The sequence below is a fragment of the Mobula hypostoma genome, chromosome 3, assembly GCF_963921235.1.
Source record: "Mobula hypostoma chromosome 3, sMobHyp1.1, whole genome shotgun sequence".
Lineage (NCBI taxonomy): Eukaryota > Metazoa > Chordata > Chondrichthyes > Myliobatiformes > Myliobatidae > Mobula > Mobula hypostoma.
The window spans coordinates 42225311-42241058 of NC_086099.1; the positions used below are offsets into that span (position 1 = coordinate 42225311).

Here is a 15748-nt window from a genome sequence, read left to right on the forward strand (position 1 = left end):
CATGTAAATCTCATTGAATCATTGGTAGTGCAAGAGGACCATTCCGTTCAAAAGTTCAATATTTACTTGATAGAACAAGGAACGTCACAGCACAGGGCAGGCCCTTCTGCCCATGAAGTTGCGACAACCTCTATAAAGCTTCTCCACAATCAATCTATGATATTTTAATGCTAAGTCTAATTATCACAGAATCTAATTTTCTCCACTATCTACACCTCTAAGGTTATCAATGGTGCAAAGCAAGTTACTGCTGTTAGTCTAAAATGTTACCTACATGTGGTTCAGTTCACTTTCATAACTTAGATCAGAGGACAGGAATTTCACAAGGCAAGGAATTTGATAATTATAGTTTTATTTATTGCACTTTGCAGTAACATTTTATGCAATGCAGAAAAGGTAAGGATAGAAGCAAGCCGGCCCTCTAGGCCAATTAACTGAGCATCCGTGTAAGTAAAGCAGAGTGAAGCAAGATTGTGATTACTCAGTACAGCTCTTCAGCGTCCTTCAGCGGTAAACAGATTATAGACCGAATCCAATCAATGTATTTCTTTGTTCGTAAAGTGTACACCCCAGGCTTTTTGGCATTTGCACATCCTCTGCCAAAGGACACAATCCCAGTATACATTTTGTCGCAAATCAAAGGGCCGCCTGAATCACCCTGGAGAGAGAGAAAAAGATGAAGGTGACAATTGAGCAGAATTAGCTAAAGTGACAGACTGCAAACTGTCAGTTTGACATCACATCACAATTCATTATCCATGTCCAGCTGTACCGAGGAGGTGTGAGTTTACTTTAGAGTAAATGTAGGTAACTAGATTCACAAAGAGTCTTTTCATGGAATGTTTCTGATGGCCTGGACGGAGTTTATTCCTAAATCCTATTTGTTAAATAGGGGCTGTGCACAATTCCGATTTGATGGATACAGACGTGAGAAGCAGCGGAACATCTGTCTGCCTGAGATGTGGGACTTTCGAGAGACTTTGAACTTTTTTACTATGCCATGGCCTGTTCTTCAAGTTATGGTGTTGTTGCACTGTTGTAACTATATGTTATAATTATGTGGTTTTTGTTAGTTTTTCTGTGTTTCTGTGATATCACACCAGAGGAATATTATATCATTTCTTAATGCAAGCATTACTAAATGACAATAAGAGGACTGCGTGTCCTCATAATCTGATCTAATCTAATTAGCCATTGTGTAGAAAACCATCAGCCATCTACAATCTGTACTTCAGTTTGACTTCAAATTCTGGTGGAATGTTGAAGTTCCAGTGGCGTATCGAAGGTATGGCAGGTATGGCACGTGCCCTGGGTGCCACTTGAAGGGGGCACCACTGAGCAGTTTCTATTAAAGTCAGACAAGCCATCCTCGGATGGTGAAAAAAGAATTTTCTTCAGGTGTATGTTCTGTCTTTGATTATCTTGGGTCAGAACCACTAGGATGGCCTTATTTCAGGGCATTGTGTAAGAAGATCATGAAATGTTTCTTCCCGAAGGAGGAGGAAAGTGGAGCTGAAAGAGGTCAGAGACAAAAGAAACAAATGGCTGATGAGGAATCAAGAGAGGCTGGGTTAACAGCCAAGGAGGAAGTGGAAAGAGTCATGAAGGGAACACTCGACCATCTTCATAGAGAAATGGACGAAAGGTTCGGTCGTTTGCACGACACTGACACCAAGTCTCGGTTCCTTCTCGATGCCGAGAGACTGTGTTACGGCACCGACAGTAATGACCTAAACAGGTAGTGTGAAAATTTGGGCGAATTGTACAGCTCTGATGTTGATGGACAGCAGCTATATGAAGAAATTTTGAATGGCAGAATGTTGCTATCAAGGCGGGTCAACATGAAAATATTAAGAACTAAAGAGTTTATTGAATTTATTGTTCAGTACGGAGATGATGGAGTCTTCCCCAATCTTCGCATTGCTATTCGGATAATGCTAACCATCGCAGTTTCCATTGCCAGCTGTGAGAGATCATTCTACAAGTTAAAGCTAATACTTTCATATTTGAGAGCCTCCACGAGTCAAGGCAGACTCTGTGATCTTGCTCTGCTGAGTGTAGAAAGAGTAGAAACTAAAAAAACTGACTTTGATCACATCATAGATCAATTTGCATCAGTGAAAGCAAGGAAGGTGCAGTTATAATTTTCAGGTAGTGCCATAATTTGTTAATTAAAAGATTAATGAGCTTGACTTGTATTTTTGAGCTGATATTATGATAAAGTTATCTAAAAGATGGGTGTCAGATGTTTGGACAGGGGGACAATTTCAGTGCTTGCCATAGACACTATTTTCCGTAGACACGCCCCTGGGAAGTTCAGAATGAAACAGATGTCAAATGCTGGTGTAGCTGTCCCTCCACTCTGCCACTCGACTCTCCACTGAACCCAGCTCGTGCATCTGGCCAGATTCACTTTGTACCCGACCCCCCTGCTTTTAAGCAAAACTAATTGACACAAGAACAGTAACCTCCTTCACTGAATGGAGTCACTGGTCTGTGAAATAACTAAATAACGGGAAATGGTCTATTAAATTTACTTTTTTAACTGTTTTAATCATTTTTTATTATGATCAGTTATCTTTAAACAATTTTCTTTAAATATGCTTGTGTAGTTTTTAATCATCTCTGATATTGTTCACTGTGAGCTGTTGACGGCTGTCAGGATATTCATGGAGGCAAATCCTCAGGATCCAATTCCTGATTCTGCTCGGCATCCCGAGCCTGGCCTGCCTCACAGGGCACCTCATGGGTACAGAGTGTCAGCCAGACTGATCCACTTTGTACCCAACTGGATGTTAGGATCAGACAGAGTACTAGATCTAGCATGATCCTTATTTTCAAATTGACATGATTTAGAATAAATTCTCTTTACATTTTAGACATATCAATACGTTCCATTTCTCTGGATTGACTCTGTTATCTTGCATCTGCCCATTTCATCATCACACTGATGGTAGACAAAGTTTCATGGTAGAGAAATCATAGTAAGTTATGATGACATCTAAATTCAGGGCCTAGAATGAGATTGTAGAAAATGCAAGAAAATGGTTCCTCCATAATCAACACATACACATTTACTTATCTGATTATTACTTTTTTAATCCACCTCGGGATGTGGACATTGCCTGTAAGTGTTGCATTTATGGCCTAATCTAGTTTCCTTTAGCTTCCCTAAGGTAATGCTGGACCACATTCTGAAGACCTTTTAATTCAACTGAGTTGCCCTTCAGAAAGCAGGTAAGAGTCAGTCACAGTAACACTGAGGAAGGGTGGAAAGTTTCAATCTGTAGAACGCACCAGTGAATCACTGGGGTTTTTATACTTATTCCAGTAGCTTTATAGAAATGTTACTGATAACGCGGCTAGACAGCGTACTCACCTGACAAGAATCTGCTCTGCCTTTTCTGTCACCAGCACAGATCATGTCCTGGGTTATTTCAGGTCTATGATTGTAATAATCCTTGCTGTTGCATGTTCGCCGATCAATTACCTCAACCTCCACCTCTTGAAGCGTGTCAGAGTAATTGCCTGTTTTTGTTTTTCCCCATCCTGCCACAGTGCACGTTGTTCCAGATTTCATGTCAGTGATTCCTCCTTTGGGTAGGTTGAGTACATTCACGTACTGGTTGATTTTTGCAGCAGTCTTGAGCTGTTGACACAAAAACGTTTAATTCATGTATTTGTGCTCCTAAAAGTGAGAAATATCTTGAATGATATCTTTACTCTTGAAGATATTTGTTAGTTTATCTGTTTAAATATTATTCTGTACTTTGCAGACAATCTGCTTTCTTTTTTTTTCAGATGATCAAAGGGAGAGAGACTCATTTCAAAGTGACCAAAAAAATTAAATATCATTTACATTTCATATAATGGAATCAATAATTTGTCATGAAAATTGTGGTGTGGGTGATGGTCATAAAGCACTAAACCTACTGTGAACGTTCTTCACTATCTAACTCTTTCTTTGATGATGATGAAACTCCAACAAGACAGACTTAGCATCTGTCACACTTGTAATTAAAGTTTATATTTAATTTAGTATAAAGATACAACACAGTAACAGGCTCTTCCGGCCCAATAAACCCAGCCACCCAACTATACCCATGTGACCAATTAACTTACTACCCCTTTCTATGTCAAGGACAAGGTTAACTGGGACATTGCCCAGGCTTAGACAGCTCAAGTTCAAGTTCAGTTTATTGTCATTCAATCGTACACTTGTACTCAGCCAAGCAAAACAACCTTCCTCCTGACCAGTCACAACACAGTACATATACTGTACCTCATACACATAACACATGACATAATATTACCACAATTAAATTAACAAATAATAAGTTGCATAGTTAAAAAGTAAACAGTACGTGTTACTGGCGCTTCATAACTGATGAGACCTGAGTGGTGGCAGGGAGTTCAGTCGTGTTCCAGCCCAGGGGAAGAAGCTGTTTCACATCCTAACAGTTCTTGTCCTATTTCTATAGAACCTCCTGCCTGATGGAAGGGAATCAAGGAGACTGTTGGACGGATTGGAGGGATCATTGCCAATACTAATATTCTCCACCATCAATAATTCTCATCCAAGTCACAAATGCCATTCAACAGTTATTGTTCAGTAATGTAAACATTGCTAATAAGCAAATTAAAGATCTTAAACACTGCATAAGAATGAGAAAAAAATTCATACTTGCAGGAGCATGATATCATCTTTCTTAGTCCTCTTGTTATATTTTGTAATGGGAATCTGTTTGATGATGCGCAGTCTTTGTTCACTTTTCTCATACTTTGAAAGAGAATGTTTTCCAAGAACTGCTTGAAGAAACTGGCCTGATGCAATTGTTCTGTTACCAATCAAAAATAAAGATAATTAATCACACTTTGCTTAAAAAATTATTTTACAGAAATTCATCAGGAAGGCAACAATCAAATAGTAAACTTTATGGAAATATACAGTTCAGTAACATTATATTTGGTAGTTAATGTGCAAATTCCAAAAGCCTATTAGTGTCCAAGCAAGGGCCATGACTATACTGATTGAAATTGTTTCAAGGTGTTCATCAGACAAGCTGATTGTAAATTACTCCTACACTTAGAGTGCTAAAATCTGGTTGTGGAACAGGTATCATACATTCAGTTACCTCTTTATTAGATACACCTGTACACCTGCCATCAATGCAAATATCCAATCAGCCAATCATGTGGCAGCAACTCAGTCCATAAAAGCATGCAGATGTGATCGAGAGATTCAGTTGTGTTCAGACTAAATATCAGAATGGGTAAGAAATGTGATCTAAGTGAATTTGACCGTGGAATGGTTGTTGGTGCCAGATGGGGTGGTTTGAGTATCTGCTGGTCTCCTGGGATTTTCGGGCATAACGTTCTCTAGCTTTTACAGTGATAGTTGTGAAAAACAAGAAAAAGCATCCAGTGGTAGAAGTTCTTTAGGCAAAAATGCTTTGTTGATGAGAGAGAAAGATGAGAATGGCCAGAGTGGTTCAAGCAGACAGGAAGTCGACAGTAACTCAAATAACCACGCGTTACAACAGTGGTGTTCAGAAGAACATCTCTGAACTCACAGTATGTCAAATGTTGAAGTGGATGGGCTACGCAGGAGAAGACCATAAACATACACTCAGCGGCCACTTTTTTTAGCTACAGGAGGTACCTAATAATGTGGCCACTGAGTGTTTATCTGACCATTCAAACTGAAACGTGCTGATAAAAATAAATGCCAGTTATACAGTGATACACATATTAGTGACGATGTGACAACAGTGTAAAAGTAATTATTTTATGAAAGCTAGGATTGGGAGCTAAGCACTTGTATGTTAATCACAAAATACTTTTTTATTCATTCATCACATAGCTTACATTTCACAGTGTGCTGCAGTTAGTACCCATTTCGGTGTGATCAAAGCACCTCCGCAATAGGGAACGTACTGTCTGCTCCCGATATATAGTTGAAGAGATGCCATATAAGGTCTGGAATGCGGTTCAACTTCATGACCTCCAATAATTTTAGCTCCGGGATCTGCAATATATAGAAGATACTGACATTTCATTTCACATGCATGTTTATTCACACTCAAGTTGTGAACATCATTGACAATGCTGGCAATTATTAGCCATCCCTAATTAACCTTGACAGGGATAACCCTAGAGTAGTTGTATCATGCCTTGCACAGCCATTCGAACATACAAGAGTGTAAGAAGGTGCAGAGAGTAATGGACTCAGGCCAATATGGCACTGGATCAATCGCTGTAGAAAGCGGGGTGGGGAGGGGGATGTGAAGATATGATTAGTGGTCGGTTTCCTTTACAGATGGTCTACATTGTGGAGGATAATGTGTTGGATGCAGAGGCTGTTGGGCTAGTAGGCAAGGACAAGAGGGACTCTATCACTATTACGGCAGAGGGAAGATGGGGTGAGGGCAGAAGTACAGGAAATGGAGGAGATTCGCGTGAGGGGAGCATCAATAGTAGATGGAAGGAAACCCAAAACCACATCCCGGGAATAGAAGTGTCAAAGGTGTTTGAGGGGATTAGCCATTTACATTTAACAAATGACTTTGGTTATAAGTGTTCGTACTTGAATATGTGTTGTGGATTTAATTTGGAGTGCATCTCTGAACAATGAGTTCCTAAAAGCCATGAATCCCTGACTAGACAATATTGAAGAAAATTCATTAAAATCAGATGTCTGTGGTGTGCAAGCAAATGGGGAAGTGTGAAGTTTGTGTACAATTTCAAAGAAAGTATGGTCCAGACATTGTAAATATGGAGTTGTCCTTTGATTTTGAGCACATAAAATATTGAGCCCCATGACCAACCAGGGGTGAACCACGGTGGCAGGGCCTCCGGCACTGACTCTGACCCTTTGGTGCAGAAGGGTGGAACGGAGAAGAGGAGAGGTGTCATCATCAGAGACTCTATAGTCAGGGGAGCAGACGTGAGATTTTGTGGACGTGAGAAGGACATCCACATGGTCTGTTGCCTCCCGGGTGCGAGGGTCCGGGATGTCTCTGACCAGGTGCACGACATCCTGGTATGAGAGGGAAAGCAAACAGAAGTCGTGATACATGTTGGCACCAACGACATAGGCAGGAAGAAGGTTGAGGTCCTGAAGTGTGAGTTTTGGGAACTAGACAGAAGGCTGAAGAACAGGACCTCAAGGGTGGCGTTCTCAGGATTGCTGCCAGTGCTATGTGATAGTGATGGTAAGAATTGGAGAAGGTGGCAGTTGAATGTGTGGCTGAGGAGTTGGTGCAGGGGGCAGGGTTTTCGATTTTTGGATCAATGGGATCTCTTCTGGGGAAGGTGGGACATGTACAGATTGGATGGGTTGCACCTGAACTCAACAGGGAGCAATATCCTTGCAGGAAGGTTTGCTAGCATCGATGGGGAGGGTTTAAACGAATTTGCAAGGGGGATGGATGGGACCCAGAGCGATAGAACAGTGGAAGAAGTGCATGGAGTAAAGCCAGATCTAACATATAAAGAGGCTTTGAGGAAAGAGAAGCAGAATAAATGGTGCAAAGACAGTAAGGTAGAAGGGATAAAGTGTGTGTACCTCAATGCAAGAAGCATCAGGAACAAAGGTGATGAACTGAGAGCTTGGACACATACATGGAATTATGATGTAGTGGCCATTACAGAGACTTGGCTGGCACCAGGTCAGGAATGGATTCTCAACATTCCTGGATTTTAGTACTTTAAAAGGGATAGGGGGGCAATGGCAGGAGGGGTGGCATTACTGGTCAGGGATACTATTACAGCTACAGAAAGGGTGGGTAATGTAGCAGGATACTCTTTTGAGTCAGTATGGGTGGAAGTCAGGAACAGAAAGGGAGCAGTTACTCTATTGGGGGTATTCTAAAGGCCTCCTGGTAGCAGCAGAGATACCAAGGAGCAGGTTGGGAGGAAGATTTTGGAAAGGTGCAAAAATAACAGGGTTCTTATCATGGGTGACTTTAATTTCCCTAATATTGATTGGCACCTGATTAGTTCCAATGGTTCAGAGGGAGCAGACTTTGTTAAGTGTGTCCAGGACGGATTCCTGTCACAATATGTTGACAGGCTGACTAGGGGGAATGCCATACTAGATCTAGTATTAGGTAACGAACTGGGTCAGGTCACAGATCTCTCAGCTGGTGAACATCTGGGGGACAGTGACCACCGCTCCTTGGCCTTTAACATTATCATGGAAAAGGATAGAATCAGAGAGGACAGGAAAATTTTTAATTGGGGAAGAGCAAATTATGAGGATATAAGGCTAGAACTTGCGGGTGTGAATTGGGATGATATTTTTGCAGGGAAATGTACTATGGACATGTGGTCGATGTTTAGAGATCTCTTGCAGGATGTTAGGGATAAATTTGTCCCGGTGAGGAAGATAAAGAATGGTAGGGTGAAGGAACATGGGTGACAAGTGAGGTGGAACATCTAGTCAGGTGGAAGAAGGCAGAATACATGAGGTTTAGGAAGCAAGGATCAGATGGATCTATTGAGTAATATAGGGTAGCAAGAAAAGAGTTTAAGAAGGGGCTGAGGAGAGCAAGAAGGGGGCATGAGAAGGCCTTGACGCGTAGGGTAAAGGAAAACCCAAAGGTATTCCTCAATTATGTGAAGAACAAAAGGATGACAGGAGTAAAGGTAGGACCGATTAGAGATAAAGGTGGCAAGATGTGCCTGGAGGCTGTGGAAGTGAGCGAGGTCCTCAATGAATACTTCTCTTCAGTATTCACCAGTGAGAGGGAACTTGATGACGGTGAGGACAATATGAGTGAGGTTGATGTTCTGGAGCATGTTGATATTAAGGGAGAGGAGGTGTTGGAGTTGTTAAAATACATTACGACCGATAAGTCCCCGGGGCCTGAAGGAATATTCCCCAGCTTGCTCCACGAGGCGAGGGAAGAGATTGCTGAGCCTCTGGCAAGGATTTTTATGTACTTGTTGTCCACGGGAATGGTACCGGAGGACTGGAGGGAGGCAAATGTCTGCTTGTTCAAAAAAGGTAGTAGGGTAGTCTGGGTAATTATAGACCAGGGAGCCTTACGTCTGTGGTCGGAAAGCTGTTAGAAAATATTCTTAAAAATAGGATCGATGGGCATTTAGAGAATCATGTTCTGATCAGGGACAGTCAGCATGGCTTTGTGAGGGGCAGATCATGTCTAGCAAGCCTGATAGAGTTCTTTGAGGAGGTGACCAGGCATATAGACGAGGGTAGTGCAGTGGATGTGATAAACATGGATTTTAGTAAGGCATTTGTCAAGGTTCCACACGGTAGGCTTATTCAGAAAGTCAGAAGGCATGGGATCCAGGGAAGTTTGGCCAGGTGGATTCAGAATTGGCTTGCCTGCAGAAAGCAGAGGGTCGTGGTGGAGGGAGTACATTCGGATTAGAGGGTTCTGACTAGTGGTGTCCCACAAGGATTGATTCCCGGACCTCTACTTTTCGTGATTTTTATTAATGACCTGGCTGTTGGGGGTAGAAGGGTGGGTTGGCAAGTTTGCAGACGACACAAAGGTTGGTGGTGTTGTAGATAGTGTAGAGGATTGTCGAAGATTGCAGAGAGACATTGATAGGATGCAGAAGTGGGCTGAGAAGAGGCAGATGGAGTTCAACCCGGAGAAGTGTGGGGTGGTACACTTTGGAAGGACAAACTCCAAGGCAGAGTACAAAGTAAATGGCAGGATACTTGGTAGTGTGGAGGAACAGAGGGATCTGGCGGTACATGTCCACAGATCCCTGAAAGTTGCCTCACAGGTAGATAGGGTAGTTAAGAAAGCTTAAGGGTTGTTAGCTTTCATAAGTCGAGGGATAGTGTTTAAGAGTCGCGAGGTAATGATGCAGCTCTATAAAACTCTGGTTCGGCCACACTTGTAGTACTGTGTCCGGTTCTGGTCGCCTCACTATAGGAAGGATGTGGAAGCATTGGAAAGGGTACAGAGGAGATTTACCAGGATGCTGCCTGGTTTAGAGAGTATGCATTATGATCAGAGATTGAGGGAGCTACGGCTTTACTCTTTGGAGAGAGAGAGGATGAGAGGAGACATGCTGGAGGGATACAAGATATTAAGAGGAATAGATAGAGTGGACAGCCAGCACCTCTACCCCAGGGCACCATCGCTCAGTACAAGAGGACATGGCTTTAAGGTAAGGAGTGGGAAGTTGAAGAGGGATATTAGAGGAAAGTTTTTTACTCAGAGAGTGGTTGGTGCGTGGCATGCACTGCCTGAGTCAGTGGTGGAGGCAGATACACTAGTGAAATTTAAGAGACTACTAGACAGGTATATGGAGGAATTTAAGGTGGGGGGTTAAATGGGAGGCAGGGTTTAAGAGTTGGCACAACATTGTGGGCCGAAGGGTCTGTACTGTGCTGTACTATTCTATCTCTATGTCTACCTTTTGACCAAAAGCGTCTCCGTATGATCCCTGCTGTATATTGTTTTGTCAAATAAGGAAGCAGAAAGCGGGGCATGGGGGTTAGGTAAAGTTATGATTAGCCGTAGTTTTCCTTTACAGATGGCATATATCGCAGAGGATAATGTATTGGATGCGGAGGTCAATGTGCTAGTAGGTAAGGACAGGAGGGACTCTATCACTATTACAGCAGAGGGAAGATGAGCTGAGCGTAGATGTACGGGAAATGGAGGAGAGCATCAATAGTAGAGGGAGGAAAAACCTGTCTTTAAAGAAGGAGGATATGTCTGTTGTCATGGAATGGAAAGCCATATCCTGGGAATAGATGCATCCAAGGCAATGAAACTGAGAAAGGGGAACTGCGTTTTTACAGGAGATAAGGTGGGAAGAGGTATCGTTGAGATAAACATGGAAATCAGCAGGTTTGTAAAAGTTTTTGTTTGACAGTCTGTCTCCAGAGATGGAGACAGATGGATCAAGAAAAGGGAGGAAGGTGCCAAATGACCCAAGTGAATTTAAGGGCGGGTTGGAAGTTAGAGGCAAATTTGATAAAGTTGACAAGTGCAATGGTGATGCGGCTGCATAAATGCAGTCATCAATGTAGTGAAGGGAGAGGTGGGGGTGTAACCTGGGAAGGTTTCAAACATTAACTGTTCTTCAAGGTCCCTGAAGAGGCAGGCATAGCTTGGACCCATGACTACCACGTGGAATTATACCCAACAGAATTAAATCCAACAGCTCCTCATTAATCCTCAACATAATAATACTTAGTTAAAAATTTAATATTACCAAGTAGATTTGCAAGAAAAAATGATAGTAGAGCAAGGAGACACAAAAAACAGCAGGTGCCACAGGCTGGAGAAACAATAATCTGACACTTCTACAATTTCCTTCCCTCCATAGATGCTGCTTGACATGTTGCACATTGAAATTTTGTAACCAGATTTTATATAGTGGTCCTCTCCAAGTAAGAAATAAAATTACAAGGAAAAACAATGAGATAGACATCTATTGCCATATATATAGAAGATAAATTTTTATATAGCTATCACTGAAAATTTACATTGATTACCACAAATTATGCTTATGATGTGCATCATCAATTAATATAAAATCTTTCATCAACGTAAAGTGCTTAAATATTCCTTATTTTGCTACTTACTCGCCGGAGCTAGGAAGATGACAATTGACAAAACAAGCAGATTGTACAGTGATGCTTCCATCATTGTTTCTTCTGTGATCACGAAAAAGCTATTGCTTAATTTATAATAAACTTAGAGGGAAGTGGTTTATTTATTTTAGTGACCCCCCAACCACCAATAAACATGAAGGTTTGCTAATCTTTCTAATCTGAATCCATATCAGTTACGGAAAGTCACATGACAGGCTCAAAGTGAACCAGAAATTTTCAGCAAATATTGTGGGTATCACTCCTTACATTTCATTGACCTAACCTGATAACATGCAGGACATATTTATTTAGATCCTATGTGAATGCATACTAAATGATGTCTTAAAAGACCATCAAATTCAAGAAACATTATTTGAATATGCCACTTTATTGCATTTACTTCAAATATTGACAATCCAAGGCCAAATGATATTATTACACTGGATTAATATAGATGGCATCCATGTGTTCATAGATTTGTGAAGATTGTAAAGAGCAGATGGGAATATCCATGACTGAGATGGTAGTTGAGGATAGGACTTTTGGAATGAAAGGGACAATAACACTAGATGTCAAATATTTTGGTTCCTGAATACTTCAGGGTGCATCTTATGGATTTTGGGCTGCTGATCATGAAAATCATAATGAAATCTCCCTATCACACACCATTTTTTTGGAAATAGCCTATATTTTTAATTCAATTCATTATTCAAGACAGCATAGCCGATGCCAAGATTAATTTTGTTGGTCCACGAATCAAACAGGTCATCAATGACAGACAATTCAAAGAACTTCTAGTGGGACTAGAGAAAATCACATGGAATTCATTCAAGAATGTTGGCAACTACAGAGCACCAAACTACGAATAGTTGGTTGACAACATGCTTCAAGCATACAAAACCATGAAGTGCAATATGTCACTAAAGATTCATTTTCAGCATTCCCATTTAGACTTCTTCCTGCAAATCCTGGTGCTGTCAGTGATGAACATACTGAGTTTTCACCAGGTCATTGACAAATGGCATCTGGGCAATTGGCTGATTATTGTTGGACACTTTAGCGAGAAGCCTCAGACACTGAATATAAACGAAAAATATCCACAGAACATTTTCAGGTTAGTTAACTATTACAAAGCATCAGCATCATTATACAATTAAATACATTATATTCAATAAAAGTTCATTTCTTGTTTCTCTAAATTTCTACATTACACAAGTACGTAGTCCAAAATTACTAGCTCTTCTAGTTCTTCTTTACTAGCTCTTCTTTCAGTTAGTCCTGACGAAGGGTCTCAGCCCGAAACGTCGACTGTACCTCTTCCTAAAGATGCTGCCTGGCCTGCTGCGTTCACCAGCAACTTTTATGTGTGTTGCTTGTCTAAAATTCCGTTGTGTTCAGCTTCAACCGGCCTACCATAAACAAAAATAAATTCTGAGGAGACAACACTTTTGAAAAGAATTGTAGTCCAGTGTAATTGGACTGATGCCAATGAACAACTACCACATGGAATCTCTTCAGATTTCCTGTTTCTGACTACCGTCCACAATCAGATCCTGGAAATTGTATCCTTGTGGAGAGGATCAGGATCTAAACTGATAAAATCCAGTTCACACAATCGTTCTCACTCACTTGTATATCAGCCTGGGGTCAGTAAACCAGGCCAACAGTCCAGAGCAATAGAAATGAAGGGTTCCCTTGTTGGTGGTGTCAACTTTTGGAAGAGATGTTGAACTAAGACTCTTATAAGCTCCTCAAGTTGACAGAAAAATGACAATGGCCTTATTGAGAGAAGAATAACAGAGTTCATTTGGTGTCTGAACATTACTGTGAAGCACTTTGGAACATCTTCAATCCTTGAAACATGAAAACTCATGCAAGTTCCTCCTTGCTATCATTCCTCTTGTGCCCAGTGAGTGCAGAAAGATTAGAGATAATGTCATAAAACTGGGTAAACTGGTAAATGGATTAGGTGAGATGGACAGAGTGTGACTATCACTTGGAAAAACTGGGATTTATTGTCCATTCTTAATTGCCCTCTTGCACAGCCCAACTCCAGAGGCAATTAAAAGTCAACCATGTCAGTGGTCTGGACTCACAAGCAGGCCCAAACAGGTAATGATGCCAGTTCACCTTTGCTTGAAGGACATTAGTGAACCAGAATCATTTCTGATGGAAATTTGACAACTTTATGATCACCAGAGCTGAAGGCAACTGCCATTTTACAATAACTTTTGCAGCTTAAACTCTCCAGCTGGCCGGATGGGAATCAGACTCATGCCTCCAATCAATAATACACTCTATGAATTGTAGTCCACCAGCTGAAATGCCAGCTACTATATCCTTACTACTGTGGAAGGCAAGGTCTGGGTATGAAAGTTTTGAAACTTTATATTATTAAAAGATGAAAAGTTCTTTTAAATCTGGTTATAAATTGCTTAAATACAGTGAAGCCATTTCACTCTTCCATACTATCATTTTGTTGATAGCTGCCCTCTCCTTAGCACAGCTCCTGTACCATTTGAATGATCTCACAAAATATGCAGAAATGTTATTGGCTCCAGTCCTGAATGATACCAGATTGTTCCCACATCACCATCTGCCACTCTGTTATCTTTTCATAGTTTTCTGTTCTTCATACTATCTAATATGTTTCTCTCAGATCCCCTTTAAAAGTCAATGTCTTTCTACAATTTTCTCATGACCATGACACTTACACAGAATATACAAGCAGAATAGCAAAGTCCTCAGGCCACTAAGTCTGTGCTGATCATGGTGTCAATTTACACTATACATCTGCTTGCAGACGGTTCACATCTCTTCATTGTCTGCCTGTTCATGTGTCTGTCCAAATGGCTCCGAAACATTGCTATAATATCTCCTTCCATCACCTCCACTGGAAGAGCATTCCAGGCACATACTATCATGTTTAAAAAGACTTGCCTTGTAAATCTCCTTTAAACTCCCCCCTTTAAACTTTCGACCTTTTAGTGCCCTCCAGTTGGCATTACCTCCCATTGGATTGGGTTCATTCAGGCCTTAGATTTCCTGATAATCTGATCTCAAGTCAAGTCAAGTCAAGTCAAGTCACTTTTTACTGTCACTTCGGCCATAACTGCTGGGACACTACACAGTAAAAACGAGACAATGTTTTCCAGGACCATGGTGCTACATGAACAATACAAAATCTACACTGAACTACGTAAAACAACACAAAACTACACTAGACTACAGACCTACCCAGGACTGCATATAGTGCACAAAACAATGCAGGCATTACAACAAATAATAAACAAGACAATAGGTACAGTAGAGGGCAGTAGGTTGGTATCAGTCCAGGCTCTGGGTATTGAGGAGTCTGATGGCTCGGGGGAGAAACTGTTACATAGTCTGGTCGTGAGAGCCTGAATACTTCGGTGCTTTCGCCAGATGGCAAGAGAGAGAAGAGTTTGTATGAGGGGTGTGTGGGGTACTTCATAATGCTGTTTGCTTAACAGATGCAGCGTGTGGTGTAAATGTCTGTAATGGTGGGAAGAGAGACCCCGATGATCTTCTCAGCTGACCTCACTATCCACTGCAGGGTCTTGCGATCTGAGATGGTGCAATTTCTGAACCAGGCAGTGATGCAGCTGCTCAGGATGCTCTCAATACAACCTCTGCAGAATGTGGTGAGGATGGGGGGTGGGAGATGGACTTTTCTCAGCCTTCGCAGAAAGCAGAGACGCTGCTGGGCTTTCTTTGCTATGGAGCTGGTGTTGAGGGACCAGGTGAGATTCTCCGCCAGGTGAACATCAAGTAATTTGGTGCTGTTAATGATCTCTATGGAGGAGTCGTCGATGTTCAGCGGAGAGTGGTCGTTCTGTGTCCTCCTGAAGTCAACAACCATCTCTTTTGTTTTGTTTACACTCAGAAACAGGTTGTTGTTTCTGCACCAGTCTGTTAACCACTGCACCTCCTCTCTGTATGCTGATGAAACCCACTACGGTCGTGCCATCGGCGAACTTAATGATGTGGATGGAGCTGTGTGTTGCAGCACCATCGTGGGTCAGCAGAGTGAACAGCAGTGGACTGAGCACACAGCCCTGGGGGGGCCCGTGCTCAGTGTGATGGTGTTGGAGATGCTGCTTCCAATCCGGACTGACTGAGGTCTCCCAGTCAGGA

At 41.7% G+C, this 15748-nt stretch overlaps 1 protein-coding gene across 3 annotated transcripts in view; it reads right to left on the bottom strand.

The window, feature by feature from the left end:
* Positions 1 to 366: 366 nt before the first annotated feature.
* LOC134343391 (granzyme K-like) overlaps positions 367 to 15748 on the bottom strand; it is a 53883-nt gene continuing 38501 nt past the window's right edge. For all 3 annotated transcript variants that reach the window (XM_063042095.1, XM_063042096.1, XM_063042094.1), the window contains 4 exons: positions 5869 to 6028; positions 4685 to 4838; positions 3380 to 3649; positions 367 to 658 (listed from right to left, as the gene is read on the bottom strand). In XM_063042095.1, the coding sequence (XP_062898165.1) occupies positions 482 to 658; positions 3380 to 3649; positions 4685 to 4838; positions 5869 to 6028 (761 nt within the window). In that variant the 3' untranslated portion in view covers positions 367 to 481. The remainder of the gene's footprint in view (positions 659 to 3379; positions 3650 to 4684; positions 4839 to 5868; positions 6029 to 15748) is intronic.